This window comes from Mycetomoellerius zeteki, unplaced genomic scaffold (assembly GCF_001594055.1).
Source record: "Mycetomoellerius zeteki isolate Tzet28-1 unplaced genomic scaffold, Tzet1.0 scaffold49, whole genome shotgun sequence".
In the NCBI taxonomy this organism is placed as follows: Eukaryota; Metazoa; Arthropoda; class Insecta; order Hymenoptera; family Formicidae; genus Mycetomoellerius; species Mycetomoellerius zeteki.
Window position 1 is genome coordinate 307,400 of NW_017257489.1, and position 15,469 is coordinate 322,868.

Consider the following 15,469-nt stretch of genomic DNA (forward strand, 5'->3'; position numbering starts at 1 on the left):
GGAGTTCGCAATCCACCTTAGCTCTCCTTCCATCTCCTCCCCCCTTTCGTCTGGCATCCTCGCCATTCCATGCTTCCTTTCGCCTTTCGCCCTGATCTCGCATTCTCTTTCCCTCTCTTTGTACATACATCTCCTCCCCTCTTCGCCCTTTCTCCTTCACTATCTTTTTCTCTCCCATATTCAAGCAAGAACTTTTCATCGGTCTTTCTTCTACTCATCTTCCTTTTTTATCTTTCTCTTCTTCTCTCATCTCTCCTCACCACCTCTCACCCCCGCGCCGTTCTTTCTCGCGCGCTTTATCTCGGCGCGGTGTCAATTCGAGTTTGGAACACGGGCAACAGGACAACGCGTGTCTACTAAAAACCAGTTTTTAAACGCGCGTTTATTTCGCACCGAGAGGCCCGCTTGTATCTTCCCGTTGCCTCCTTCTCCTTCCTTCATCTCTTTGTGCCACTGTTGCTTCGATTTTTTTCGACGGGACGCTGACATCGAAATGCTTCGTCTAGCAGGGTGACAGAATTCGCGCGACTAATAACAACTTTATGGTATGAACGATAATGAATCCCGACTGATGAAAGATTTTCCAGCTGGTGTAAGGTACAAGATGACAGAACAATACAACGTCAACTGGATCAATTGCGCTCGAAATGACATTCGTTAAAACTCTCGCACTAGTTCGTTAACCGATCGTTAACTGATAGATTTAAATTTTTTAATGCGCGATCCTTGCGGCGAACAGCAAGAGATTTGCGGTGCGCTTTAAGAACGCGGCAACAAAGCCATCCGCGAGGAATCTCGTATACACAGAAAAATATTATTCTATTGCTAAGAAAAGTAATTATTCAATTTACTGTCTTTCTTAAGCAATGGTTATCCTTAACAAAGAATCTTTTCTTGATAATAATCTTAAAATATATTTATTACAAATCATAGAAAAATTCATTAATATGTGTGTTTAAAATAAAAATTTATTTTCTTTTAAAGAATATTACAAAATTGATCAGAGAAGCGTTTTTATATAATAAGTAAATCGAATTTATTTAAATTTAATAATCTTGATTGAAGTATTAAAATTTCTAAAATTCAGAATACTTTTTAATAAATTTGATAATTGTGATAAACTAATGATAAATTTACGGATATGAATTTTTGAAATATTTGAAACAAGTAATTATTATTTGCGTACAGTATTTTTCTGTACGTCCCTCGCCAGCGGTGTGGTTCCTCGTCTCGCGATTTCATCCTAAGCTACCGTTTCACAGAACAACCGCGCAATTTCGATAACGATCGTTCCCAATAAATCAAAGAATTATGCTCGCCGGAGCGTAATTCGTACGCCACGTGATAATCGACGCAACGATCGCGTTCGATCATCGTCCGAGTTTTGATCGCAGATTCGACGATCTGCTACCTGTTTCATCCGTGTCGCTCTCGTACGCAGAAAGAAGAAGGCATCGTATGCCCTCGATACGTACCCGAAAGAACAGCCACGTAGACAGCCTGCTTGAATTGCGGCGTGTTGTCGTTGAGATCGGTCACACGAACCGTGAGATCGGTCGTCGCTTCATGAATCCCGTCGCTAGCGATCACCCGAAGAGTGTACTCAGAACGCACCTCGGCGTCCAGACGCTTCCGTAAAACAACTTTACCACCGTACCGGTCGATGCTGAAGGGCCCCAAACTCATGTCGTCGAATCGATACGTCAATGCCGGCGAACTGTCGACGTCATTCGCCGTGATAGTCGTCAGCACAGTTCCCATGGCAGTACCTAAAATTGAAGATAGTGTCTCTTTAGCGTTTACTAATGAATATGCGTTTGTGCTGACAGTGATATTAAATACAAATAAATGCATTATTCTTAACTCAGCTAGAGTTATAAAAATTACACTCAAATTCTAAAGCATCCTGTTTGAAGTAAAGAATATAAGTGTGAATCTTCGCCTTACGACGATTGAAAAAATTTACAAATTTTTATACATATTTCTTTAAATAGTGCTAAGTAAACATTTACTTACAGTAAATAAATATTTATTCAATATAAAAAATAAAATCAAATTAATGGTTCTTATATCAAATAAATAAATATTTACCTGTAGTAAATATTTACTTAGAACTATTTAAACAAATATTTACTAAAAATTTAGTATTTTTTCTAGTTTTTTCTGGAAGATTCAAAGTTTTTTTATCTACAATACGATTTAAAACTTCACAGTACCAATCATATAGATTGTAAAATCGTTCAAAACTTTCGCTTCGAATCCAATTAAATGACTCATTAATGTAGTCGAGGGTTAATTAATACATAAATGAAGAATAGATTTACAAAATCGAAAAATGCATATATATTCATGAAGATCTCATTGCTGCAACTAAATTGGATAATCGTAAGTACTATTTTGCTATCTGATAGCGACGGAATTAAGTAAAATACGCTTGGCAAAAATAAAGAAGTCCGTTGGAGATTTCGAGCAGAATGAAGAGCTTTATCGCTTCGCATTGTGGACCGCGCGATCGCTACTAGCGGATTGCATCCTTATGCATAAAGGTGCCTACCTTTGATTTCGTTCTTTTGTCCCCTCATCGCGGAGCCACTTTGTCACTGTGAAATGATCGTGCGCGATACATATATACGAGGCGCGAATTGTGCAGCCTACGGATCTCATGGGCGCGCGCGTTCTCTTCCGCGAAGTTAAAGACACATCAAGAGGGTCGGTGCTTAAAATGCATTGGATCCGTACTATCGAATCGTTTTATCTTGGCCAGTTGCTAAGAAGAAATGGTCGAAACGAATCCGTCTGAAGAAGCGGATGAACCTCTCGCGAGGGAGACGATCGGGAGCCGCAGCCATCGCGAAGTATATTACAATGTCGTCCTGTCTAGACGTATGCGAAGAAATTGAAAACCGTATCGCGGGAACGAATTTGCGAGCACAAAGAATGGATGTGTACTCTGCATAACACAATCATAGCATACGAAATACGCTTATCGCTGCGCGAACGCGACTCCGATCGCAATTTGTCCTTAAATGTAAATTTACGCCTTCGCCTAAGATTCGTTGTTACACACAATTGCAATCAAGTAATCTCTTCTCGCAACAATAAATCATATCTTCTTACAATGAGAGAAAGATACTTAAAAATTTATTCGCGGGATATAATGTTTATTTCATTGAAATAAATCCTTATTTAAATACAGCCAAATAAAATTTTATTTTTAGCAAATAAACCATTTATTTTATTTTTTTACAATTAATAAGACATTCCACAAAAATATATAATTTTTACCACATTGATTGTTGAGGTCAAAATTAAGATTACTTATTGACTCACATGTATTTATGTCTCGATGCAAAAAAACGGAAAACGCAGTGTTTCTGTAAAAACTTATAAAGATGATTTATATACAATACATGAAAAAAAGACGAACGTATTACGTAACTTTCGGCGATTTAAACGAGATTCTCCGGCTCGGTAAAGGCAAGTATACGGTATGCGAGTACGATGGTTAAAAGGAGGTACATCATCAAGGACCGGGCTTTTGATTCCACGACCGAGCCGGGTGATATACGTCGGGCGTAGCAACACCTGCGGCAGTAAAAGAATTATTCTGTATACGCGATGAGAATGCATTCAAGAGAGAGAATAAGGGCGGGGGAAGCTTAGCTGGCACGCGGCTGCGACCGCTCGTAAATTTCACGAGAGATCGTTAAAGTCATGTAAATCGGTTTCCAGAGCGACCCCGCACCGTCTATGTACATGACTCTGTTACTGCTCCAAAACCCCTTTATTATCCCGAACACAGCTGGGACCGGAAGTAGAGATTACGACCGGAGTGCGCAATTACAATCGCGTGAATGAAACTTTGGAAACGTAAATATGTTCGCAACAGCATCGAAAAGCCGTATTCGAGTTCATGTAAAAATTAGATGATACGAATCTCATTCGTGTAAGTTTGACATTAACAATTGGCGCTAAGTTAAATCCCATAAATTAAATAAAGAATATAATACATGTTAAATCTATAATGTCAAATTTTTTTAACCTAATGTGAGTCGCCACTACTCCTACTAAATATATTATTTTTTACTAATACAAGATAATTAAATTTGACATTATATCGTGCCAATTTGATACTATATAATGTCAAATTGACACTGTATAATGTTAATATTATTATATATCTATAGATTTAACAGTGTACAAGTGGTACTCTTCAATTTTTACACAATAATTAAATAAAAACCGCAAATATAACTTCATGCGTTGCGGCATGTTGAGTATCAGATTCGTTACATAACTTCACCAAGGTAACTTCAATCACGTTTTCCTCGCATTTCATGACTCGGACCTGCAAATGAACACGTAGCGGCGACGTTAGTGCTCCTTGTATGGAAAATACGCTCGTCGGTGGTCTACCATTGTCTCGATTTCTCATGTCAGTGCCACTTTCGTAGCCGGTTCGATCGTTTCTGTCGATTAAATCCTCCCACGAATACGGGTATGGCCGCAGAAGGGCCCTACGGGAGCGGAGGCAAGGCCCATCCAACATTTGCGAGCCGCGCCTCCCACTTTCGATGATAATTATATCCTTTTATTCTACCGGGGTAATTACAAACGTTTACCGTAGGGCTTTCGAACGGGCCGCGTTAAAACCCGACCGTGCGAAACTTACGCGGATTAAACATAATCGACATCGCTGTCGTGTGAAAAACGCGAGAAAACTAACCCACGACGAGAACTCAGGCTTCTTCTATTAACCTTTAAGTAGATAGGCGATTTAAAGATATACGAGTTGATAGATGAAATGCTCAGAAGATTCTAAAAAAATTGTAATTTTATAAAACAATAAATTTAACTAAACAAGACAAATGAGAAAATTGCGCGGTTAACAAAGCACATACAGAAAAAGCAATTTTACTGAAGAATCTAAAAATTTAGCTATTAGATACAGATCTGAAAATAATTTTATTGGACCATCAAAATAATTTTGTAGGAATCACAAGCATGATGAGGAATGCTGTTTTGATATTCTAAAAACCAATTTTGATGTCCTACCTAATTATTTTCCGTGCAAATATTGTTAACCGCACTGTATTCTCATTTGCCTCGTTTGATGAAATTTATTGTTTTTTTTAATTTAAGAGTCCGCTTTAAGATTTACAATTATGAGGTTTAATTATACAGTTATATTTTTATTAATATATTACATTATAATTTAATTCACATTTGTTTTATAATTTATATAATAATTTATTATACAATTTAGATTTACAATTTTGAGGTTTAATTGTACAGTTATATTTTTATTAATATATTACGTTATATAGTTTAATCTACATTAGTTATACCTTATGAAATAGAATAATGTAAAAATAATGAATTTTAAGACTTCTGGGCATCTGGGCAATACTTTTTGTTTTCCTTTTTCTCAGAACAAGGTTTTAAAGAAAACTATACCTGAAGTGCTATAATCATCACATGTATCTACTTAAAGGTTAAGCCACTTCGTGTTGTATCATCAATTAGCGACATAAGCATAAATTTCTATGCGATTATCGTAAAAACGCGATAAGGAAAGCTGTTAGAAGACGTCAGAGCAAGCTCGTTAACCTGTCCCGTTCCACGTTACGACCACGTAATTCATATTTCTATCAAATGCGCTTTGACTACAGTGAAGTGTACAAGCTGAGCAGACGCGAGAAGCTATTTCACCTCAGCTATCGACAGGATATTGAAAGCGTCGATGCGTGTCCAGGGGAAGCGTAAATGATCGATTTAATCGGATCTTTATATAGGCGAAGAGTGACACTTACACAACGTGGTACTGACACAATCGCGATTTGCAAAACAAACTGTGAGGTTTCTGCGAGAGCAGGATGCAATGTTAAATAAATTTCGCCCGGCGCGGCGTTAACGCGGCGATAATCTCGTTTTACACGAGACTCCGAAAAATTTTACGGCGATACAAATTAGATAGTAATCTCGCATTACGCCATTGGTGTAAGCGAGTACGTAGCCACTATCTTCATGTCGAAGATTCTCGGAAGAACAAGAAGAAGAAAGAGTAACAACAGCAGAAAGCGAAGAAAGGGACGAAGACAAAAACGCGAGCGCAATAAAAGGCTGAAGGAATCTCCTATTATATCTCCCGTCGTCTTGGAATGCTTGCTAGAACGTGCGTGACTCGCCACCTGCTCGCTATTGGGAATTCCATTCCGGCAGGAAGAAACGGAGAACTACGCGAGAAGAAAACGGCCCGTTCGAGGTATCATCGAAACCACGCCGCAGACTTCGTTTGTCCGACGATGCGGTTGAACTTACTCGATCACCAGTCCCTCCTTTCGTCGCGTCATCTTCGCTGACTAGCTGCCCGTCTGATGGCAACCGAAATGGACGGGACTCAACGGGACGGGACCTTCTTTTTCTGCGTCTTGAGAAGTGGTAGCGCGCGAGGTTGGCGCTTGTACGTCAAACTCGCGGCCACTACGGTCCCGTGCCGTTCCATTGAATCGTATCTGTCAATGGGGAACAATATGGTGGCAAGAAAGACCGAGGAGGAAAAGGACCCCGTGTACTGGAGTCCGCGAGCAGGAGAGAGAGAGAGAGAGAGAGAGAGAGAGAGAGAGAGAGAGAGAGAGGCGAAGGGAGAGAAGCTGAGCCACCGAACGCGCGCCTCGGCAGCCTCGACTAAGTTATGCAGATTGTTCCGAACAGTTGGACTTTAATGTCGGCATAAATCCTTTGCCACTTAACTTTATACGTGGATGGTTAGAATGCGTTCCCGTCCTCTCGACGCGGTTGAACTCCTCTCTTCTCTACTCGCTTACTAACTTTTCGACTCGTCCCTCTCCTCTTTATTCTAGATACCGAATTCTTTTTGCAAACTAGAATCTAACTTTGAATTTAAAATGTGTCAGGTTTTTTGCGTTAGAAGCGTCGATCTGGCCTTGATTGCGCCTATTTACAGAACACAGCCGCGTTTTTTTAAATATCTACAAAAAATTCACATATTGTACATTTGAAAATAATTGAAAGCGTGTAATTTAGAGTGCAAAGTTTCACTACAAATGCTTTGAAGCGTTTGATTGATCAAAGTCAGAAGAAAAAATTTTAATAATTGACTAATCAAAGAATGCTTCAAAACATTCGTAGCATCACGCATAATCACGGTTTAATAAGATAGGTGTAACATTACCGTGGGTGCGTAGTAGGAGAGTGAATTTAAGCCCAAATTTAATTGGCCATTCTAGTTTACTACTGCTATTATATGCAGAAAGATGCATTTGGGCCCAAGTTTGATTGGTTGTTTCCAGTATTGCTACCACCATTATGCGCAAAGTTATACCAGTCTTATTATACCATGCATGGCTATTACTAATCATAAAACTCTTAGTGAATCTCATATTGAAGAATGAATCTCATTCTTAAAGATTGAAAATTAAACCACTCTTTTTTCAAGATTGGCACAATTTTCACTCTTTAGAATTAGATTCCACTCCAAAGATTTTCGTTTCAATTTTATATAATTTTTTCGCAATGTCAATTTCTTAAATCTTGCTTTCTATTCTATCATTTATCATCCAATTTCTGATAGTATTTACAGTAGCTTTTGCTGATCTGAGAAGAAATAATTTCAATATAGTATTAACACAATAATATATCAGTACAATAAAAGTAAATATTTCAATTATTCATCTAATTTTATTTTTCTCCCCGCACAGCATGCAGCCTGTCCGCTACATCTTCTTCCTCCTGTCACGTGGGCGACCTTGAGAGAAACGAATCATCATAAAACCCATTGAATTTCGAGAGGGAGATAGACATTCACGAGCCAACGACCACAACGAAACCCGAGCTATCGTCATCGCGGGTGAAACCCGAGATTGTATTTGTTGACAGGATTATCGTATAGTAGATACCGTGATGCTACTGTCGACGATCAGCTATCCTAACGAGCTCATCTTTTCCATTCCATGTTGTAACGCAATGTGACCGACCGCCTTTGATCCCAGATAGAGCTACGGGATGATGAACAATTCACGTTGTCGCAAAGCGGAAATAACAATTTGCGATTGCAGAGTCAGTTTGCCTGGCTCGCGAATGGATACTACTTGACACTTGATATTGTCGAGTGCCCTAAGAAACCACTCGTTTAACTCGTAACGCTATACAGCGAAATCTGATACGTAGAAAAGAAACTAAACATTCAGATACTTAGTCGACAGAATGATAACTTTATATTGTAACTTTATCGTTGATAAAAAATATCTGTCTTACATAATTGATGACATTTCAACGATTAGCCTGAATAAAATAAAATGTAATTAACTAATTAATTACTGTTATGCACAAATATAGATATTTTTGCATAGCAGTAATATTTCAATAGATTAGATTCTTATATAGATACCATCCGTAGATAAAAATAGGAAAAAATGCAATCATGTAACATTACTGCGCCGCATATAGAAATTTAGTAATTAAGAGAGAAGCACCTGAATAATAATAAATTGATATTCCATTATTGTTTGGCTAAACGTCTAGATATTTATCTCTCAAAACAGTCGGTAACATTTTGCGTTCTCTAAGGATCAAATCATCAAATGTATGCATAAAGAAAATTATCTCAATCGCATTTTACACATATCGATTATGTTAAATATAAAATTTGGCTGTACTGACAATGTATTTAATAAAAGTATTTTTATTCAATAAAATTATTAAATATAAAAATACTTTCATTAAATATATTGTTAATATAGTGAAATTTCTTATACTCTGCCAAAAGAAAAAAAAAAGTTCTACTGGATTGTTTAGCGTTCGCGGCATTTTGCTCAGAGCCTTTTGTATATTTTACGTATACTTATTTGACTTATTTCTTCGCCACACTTTACTGCACTTAACTGCGCAGACTGCGCGTCCAGCTGATAGCGCCGACCGCGCATGAAGGAACAGATGGCGAGCCGGTTCCCCACTTTGTGACGTGCAACATGGCGACGAGTACTTTCGGCGGGAAACATGCCTCTTGGCAGTCTTGGCCAGCGTCTGTTGTTTGTCGCAGTTCGTCATCATCGAGCAGCTTGTGTGTCTACGACGCGCGTTTCTCAACGAGTTTTAGTGTCACATGAAGAATATTACGGAAGATATAAGAAGCGACATAAAGGTACCTTGACGATAACCTCAAGAAGTTACGCACTGCCTACATAAATCAATAAGCTGCTGCTGTAAAAGGGAGTTCAGTCAGCATCGAGATAATTACTATAGGTATTAATTATGTATGCCTTCCAACAAGCGACACAGTGCGACACAGTGATTATGTCATCTTTGTTTAACATTGGTAAACAACAAGGATGTAATGATCTATTGTGTCACACCGTGTTATTTGTGTCGCTTGTTGGAAGGCACACTATGATATCCAGATCACGGAAACACTTTGTGTCTTGTAAAACGCAATAAGCTACAACGACCAGTATGAAAGCTGATTTAGTATATGGATTGTGTTTAATTGATTGGCAGCTCCTCAAAAAATTTATTATTAACATCCATTAACGTCGCCCTATGACAATATAAAATTAAAATCTTACGCAATTAGCTTACATTAGAAATAATGTATTGTTTCAGCAAAAAACAGTTGTATCATGGAAATGCTTCACAACAACCCATTCACAATCTGTATAGAGGGAAATATCGGAAGTGGTAAAACAACGTTCTTGAATCACTTCCAGAGCTTGAATAATGCTACAATTTTGCAAGAACCAATGGAATTGTGGCAAGACGTGGCTGGAATAAATTTATTGGTAAGCTCTTTTAAGAATAACATATTTTTAGGGGATCCATACATATGTCCACTGATATAAGAGATCTACAGTTTAACGCCGGATCTAAACCGCGCTGGTGATCAAAGATCTCTTAATCATCAGATGGAGTCATTTTCGGCTCTTTAAACGCGAAAAATCGCGTATATGGGCGTAGATGGGATTGAACCTACAGATTGCAAGTCGTACTGAGCGGCAAACCATTCGACGCCTCCTAATATAAAACTATCTGAATGAATATTTTCTGATATGAATGCATTAATACCAAAACAAAAATAAACACTGATAATATTTTTAGGATCTTTTCTACAAGGACCCAGTGCATTACGCCTTCTTGTTTCAATCGTACGTTCAGTTGACTAGACTACAGTTACATACGATGGCTACACCATCGCCCTATAAAGTTATGGAAAGGTCCGTGTTTAGCGCAAGATGTTTCCTAGAAAACATGAAGCGTACGCACATGATACAGGATGTAGAAGCGATAGTTTTAGAAAATTGGTATGATTGGTGTATGGAAAACACGAATATAAGGGCAGACTTAATAAGTATATATCTCTATCAATTAAGCAAAAAGATTTTTACATAAAACATGACTTTCTCCTTTCATTAAACTGTACTTTTTACTGTAATTTAGTATATCTAAGGACAACACCTGAAGTCGTATTTCAAAGAATGCAAGCACGTGCACGCAAAGAAGAGGATTCTGTGTCGTTGGAATATTTGAAACAAATTCACGAAATCCACGACGACTGGCTCTATAGACAAACTCTATTTTCTTTACCGGCGCCGGTTATGATCATAGACGGTGACAAAAGTCTCGAGGAAATGGTGCCACAATTTGAGAAATGTAAAGACCGTATATTCAACGAACACATTGATGGCACAACAAATCCCAGAATCGTATTAAATATTAAAGCATAATACAGGTTATTTATGCTAATATTATGTTTATTTTAGAATGGATTGATTATATGATAAGTATTTTTTTCATAACTATATACATATAAGCAAAGTCTGTTTGCGTTGCTTGCATTTTTTGCATTTATTGCCAGAATTTTTACTTTGAGAAACACTTAAACATATATTTATCTCGTTTTAAGTACAAAAATTTTCAAGTATTTTAAGCAATGTGAACAGACTAATATTGTCTTGTTCTATTATTTCATAAGTTTAAAAACTTTCAAGATTCACAATAGCATGGTTCTTATGACTTACCTTCGGAGACTGAAATGATACTGTGTTTCGGGAAGGTAGGCTGATTGTCATTGACGTCGATTACCCGTACGCTCAATGCAGCGGTGCCGGTTAATTGGGGGTTTCCTTGGTCAGTTGCGATAATAGTCAACCTGTACTTCTCACGGATCTCACGATCTAGGACTATATTGGTCCGAACGACTCCGCTGTATGGTGGACTTATTGTGAAGGCATTATCTGGATTACCATCCACAATATGATATAAGATTCTACTGTTCAATCCTTGATCGGCATCACTTGCTGAAAGCTACGACAGCAAGTATTGACATATAAATTTATGCGTTCAACACAATATATTTATTATATTATCTATTTTTATATCTAAACTTTATTAATATAAGACAAAAAAGTACAAATAAATACATTTGCACCTTTGGATTCTAATTATATGTCATATTTCTTTTAAACTCTTTCTTAAATCCTTTTGTAAAAACAATTTCCTCATAGATTTTCATATCATATATGATTCGTACTTTAATTGTAACGTATTAAATACAAAGGCAATATAAGATAGTAAAAAGTTTCCTCACCTTCACGACGAAATCTCCTTTGATATTGCCCTCGAGTACAGTAGCCGAGTATTGTGTTTGCGTGAAGATTGGTGGATTATCGTTGATATCGGATATCCTGATAATTACTTTGACGTATGCTTCCAGAACCTCGTGGCTCCTTGCTATCACATTGAGAATATGCTTTGAGCTTTCTCTGGGTATCTCCTTCGACTGCTGCCCTTCCAAGGATCTGCCCCACGAATTTGTGCGCCCCGTGTCACCCGGCAGTTCGTTATCGGATTTTACCGTCAAGTCATTCCAAAGCTCCGCGTCCAGCCTGGTAGGATCATTGACGCGTAACAGACCAGTGTCTTCGTCAATCGCAAAGGTGTTGTAGTCGTTTCCGGACGCGATCGAATACGTGACACGCTGTTTCCTACCATCGGTACGTACCGCGGTGATTTTAACTATCTCCGTGCCAGCCGCTGAATTTTCCTGAATGACGACGTTGTATGTGTCATTCTGAAATTTCAAGCTGGGCGTCAGGTCTACGAGGTGGCCGACTTGAAGCTCGATCAAGCCCTTAGCGCTCTTCGGCGGATTACCCTTATCCTGGGCCAACACCTCCAGGTAGTACGTCTTGCCATTATCTTGCGATAATGATAGGCTTGCCGTTACTTCGCCGGTGCTAGGATGTATTCGAAATTTCGGTTTCTCCTGCTCGTTTATCAACGAGTACACGATATCACCGTTTACACCGTCGTCAACGTCTTTGGCTGATACCCGGAGAATGTTCTGACCCGGTTTCGTACTGATGGGCACGCGTGTCCGAAAGGGGTACTCCTCGAAAATTGGCGCGTTGTCGTTTATATCGCTGATGATGATCTCGACGGGTATCGATGTGCTTTTCGCATCATACATGCCGCTGTCCGTGGCAACCACGAGGAAGGTATAGTTGCTTTGACGTTCACGATCCAATGGGCTGTATCGAACAGGAAGAAACATACATTAATTATAGAATAATAGGCTTATCGCAATCACAAAATTGAGAAATAAACAGTAAAAATATTAATTCAATAAAAAGAGACACATTGTAATTTACTTTCTTTAGAGTTCTAATTTAATAGAATTCAATAGAATACATTAAATTAATAGTTTTACTTATTAATAAAAATTACGATGATTGTTATTTTCAACAAAATATTTAGATAAGTATTTTGTTTCTACGTTAATAAAACATTATTAGAGATCACAAGAAAAGTTATTAGAAAGAATTCTGATTTAGTCTCACAATATCGTACCTTAAATTAATTTTCTTAAAACAATGCTATTAGGAAGTTACGCAAATGCAAGTCGAGCAAGCAAGAGAAGTTCCCAGCGTGCCTTCGCGATACAACGTAACGCTCGCAATAATTCTTAATAAGCGTGGGATAATGATCGGACGTCGGTAGTGCACGAGTTCGATACGCTTATTTACGATTGCGCGAAGCTAACTCGAATACTCTACAGTTATCTTCCGCCCTAATATCTGCTGACTGTAACTCGAAGTATGCAGTATGAATCTCTATCACATCTGAACAGAATGACAGTTGCAAGAAATGTTTCATTTGAGAATGATTCAAGGAATGCGAGTATTTTTTTATTTCGCGATTGATGTTATCGCACAATTAATAAATAAATGAAACACAAGTGAATTTATATGAAAGACACGTGGGTAGATGTGACGGCTAATTTCGCACTTCGATTACAGAAAATTTGTTGATACATGATTTCTGTAAAAGATGATTTGCTAAAGTATCTAAAAAATTGTTCTTCTTGAAATATACAGGGTGTTTCCAAATTAAATGGCAAAACTTCGGGAGCGTGTAGAGGAGTAAAAAACTAAGAAAAAAAGTCCTATAGACATATGCTCCTTTTTGCTTTGTTTCGCAGGAAATCACGAAAAAAGAAAAAAATATATTTAATTTATTATTTTAATTATTTTATTTATAAACTTTTTAATGAAGATTTTGTTCGAAATGTGCACCTCTTGCAGCAATACAAGCATTGCATCTGTCAAACACGGCTCTTGTAGCAGCCAGGCCTTTAAAGCATTACCGTTGCAGAAACCGTATACAAAAACCATATCAGCATATTCACTATTAGAATACGTACGCGGCATATTGCAAAAGACAAAATTCATCTACTATTAAAGGCTTTCAAAGAGCGACTGACAAATTCATAACAGAAAGTGGAAAATGTAATCAAATATGTCGGTGCTAGATATGGCAAGAAATATAAACATTTTTTTTCGATTTCTCTGAAACGGAGCAAAAACGAGCATATGTCTATAGGACTTTTTTTCTTAGTTTTTTACTCCTCTACACGCTCCCGAAGTTTTGCGATTTAATTTGGAAACACCCTGTATATGCATGATTCTTTCATCAGAAGAATTCCTTATCTATTCCTTCCTTGTCATATACAATAAAAATAATGTTGTTGGATCATCAAAATAATTACATAGGAAGCTCAAGCATGATGAGCAATGCAGATTTTGCAATGATTGTAAAAAAATGTTGACATTCTAGAAATCAGTTTGAGCGTCTTACAACACATTATTTTGATGGTCCAACAAAATTATTTTCAGATCTGTATCTAGCTACAAAATTAGATTAATAGTTATTCGAATCAAATTTAATTTACCTATGAGATTAATATTATTTCAGTTTGTGATTGTATTGCAAATCCGAAAGTAATCAGGAATAAATGTATTTAAAATCGATTACATATAGAATTATTATTTCAACTAATTTTGACTGCAGTTGGCGCTTTTTATTTAATCTTAGTTTATATCTAAATTTTTAGATATTTCAACAAAACCGTCTTTTCCGTATAATATCGTCTCAGTGTTCTTTCTATCAGTTCGCACTATTTATCAAATCATTTTAAATGAGAACTGATCCTCGTTTAACCCGTATATTGTCTCTACCGGGTGGTCTCCAGAGAAAGCAAAAGAAGGGAGAAGTGTTCCGTACCGAGAGGTGCTGCAGAACGACGGTGCGGCTTTCAAAAGGTAAGAGGAACGAGACCGTCGTCGCAAGAGCAACGGCAATAAGGCGACACGAAAGTCGGGTCCACGGCTACTGATCGAGCGAAGAGGATACCAAAAACAGAAGCGGGAGGAGAAAGAAGAGGCGGAGGAGACGGTGAAACGAGACGACCGGACAGTGGCCGCGGCGAGAAAGGGTAAAGAGAGAATGAGAGAGACAACGAAAGTGAGAGAGATGCGGCGAAAGAGTAGCTCGAACCGAGATCTGGTTTTGCATATCAGGCATTTTGCCGGCTGAAATAATGCATTGAAATGCCAGATGGAGTCTCGCTGAAATGACACACGGCTGTCGCGACGCAAAAGTATGCACCCCCCTAGCCTCCTTAGTCCTTCCCATGGCTACCTACCCCCCCCCCCTCTCTCTCTCTTTCTCTGTTTCTACACTGTCAACTGGCGCCTGTTCTCCAACATTTCGCAGTCCTCCCTGTGTTCGTATATCCTGCAAAGCACCCACTCATCTCATCGGTAATCGGAAGCAAAAACAACAAAAGGCGGAAGCGAAGGCGGCGGAAGAGCAGATACAGTTAAGCAAAATCGTAAACTAAGATTGGCACCGAGGAGAAAGGGGTAGGAAAGGGGGATCAACTAATTGCCAGGATTAAAGTACGAATCGTGAGTCACCGAGACGGACGTTGGGCGTGTCGGTCATGCGGGTTTACGGCGACTCCGCATAATAATTTGCAACGAACAAATTATACATTCCCGGCGTGGAAGTGATTTATCGAAATCATTCGGTTGTGTCGTCTTCAGAGGCAGGTCGCCGGACACGACGACACGAGGGCAGACGACTCTAATCACCGTGAAACTCTTACGCGACC

The 15,469-nt window shown here is 38.3% G+C and overlaps 2 protein-coding genes across 2 annotated transcripts in view; one reads left to right on the plus strand and one right to left on the minus strand.

The window, feature by feature from the left end:
- Positions 1-15,469, minus strand: part of ds (dachsous cadherin-related 1) — a 70,251-nt gene that overhangs the window by 5,787 nt on the left and 48,995 nt on the right. Inside the window, exons 12-14 of the mRNA XM_018455531.1 lie at positions 11,603-12,545; positions 11,034-11,319; positions 1,476-1,769 (exon numbers count right to left, since the gene is read on the minus strand). Of these exons, the coding sequence (XP_018311033.1) occupies positions 1,476-1,769; positions 11,034-11,319; positions 11,603-12,545 (1,523 nt within the window). The remainder of the gene's footprint in view (positions 1-1,475; positions 1,770-11,033; positions 11,320-11,602; positions 12,546-15,469) is intronic.
- On the plus strand, positions 8,994-10,739 carry LOC108727417 (deoxynucleoside kinase). Its single transcript, XM_018455535.1, has 4 exons — positions 8,994-9,163; positions 9,622-9,797; positions 10,114-10,363; positions 10,453-10,739. The coding sequence occupies exons 1-4, from the start codon at positions 9,019-9,021 to the stop codon at positions 10,737-10,739; spliced, it is 858 nt and encodes a 285-aa protein (XP_018311037.1). The 5' UTR covers positions 8,994-9,018.

Coding starts and splice junctions, on each gene's coding strand:
- LOC108727417 (XM_018455535.1), top strand. CDS start 9,019: ATGCCTCTTGGCAGTCTTGGCCAGCGTCTGTTGTTTGTCGCAGTTCGT. Junction 9,798..10,113: donor TGGCTGGAATAAATTTATTG/GTAAGCTCTTTT, acceptor TAATATTTTTAG/GATCTTTTCTACAAGGACCC. Junction 10,364..10,452: donor TATAAGGGCAGACTTAATAA/GTATATATCTCT, acceptor ACTGTAATTTAG/TATATCTAAGGACAACACCT.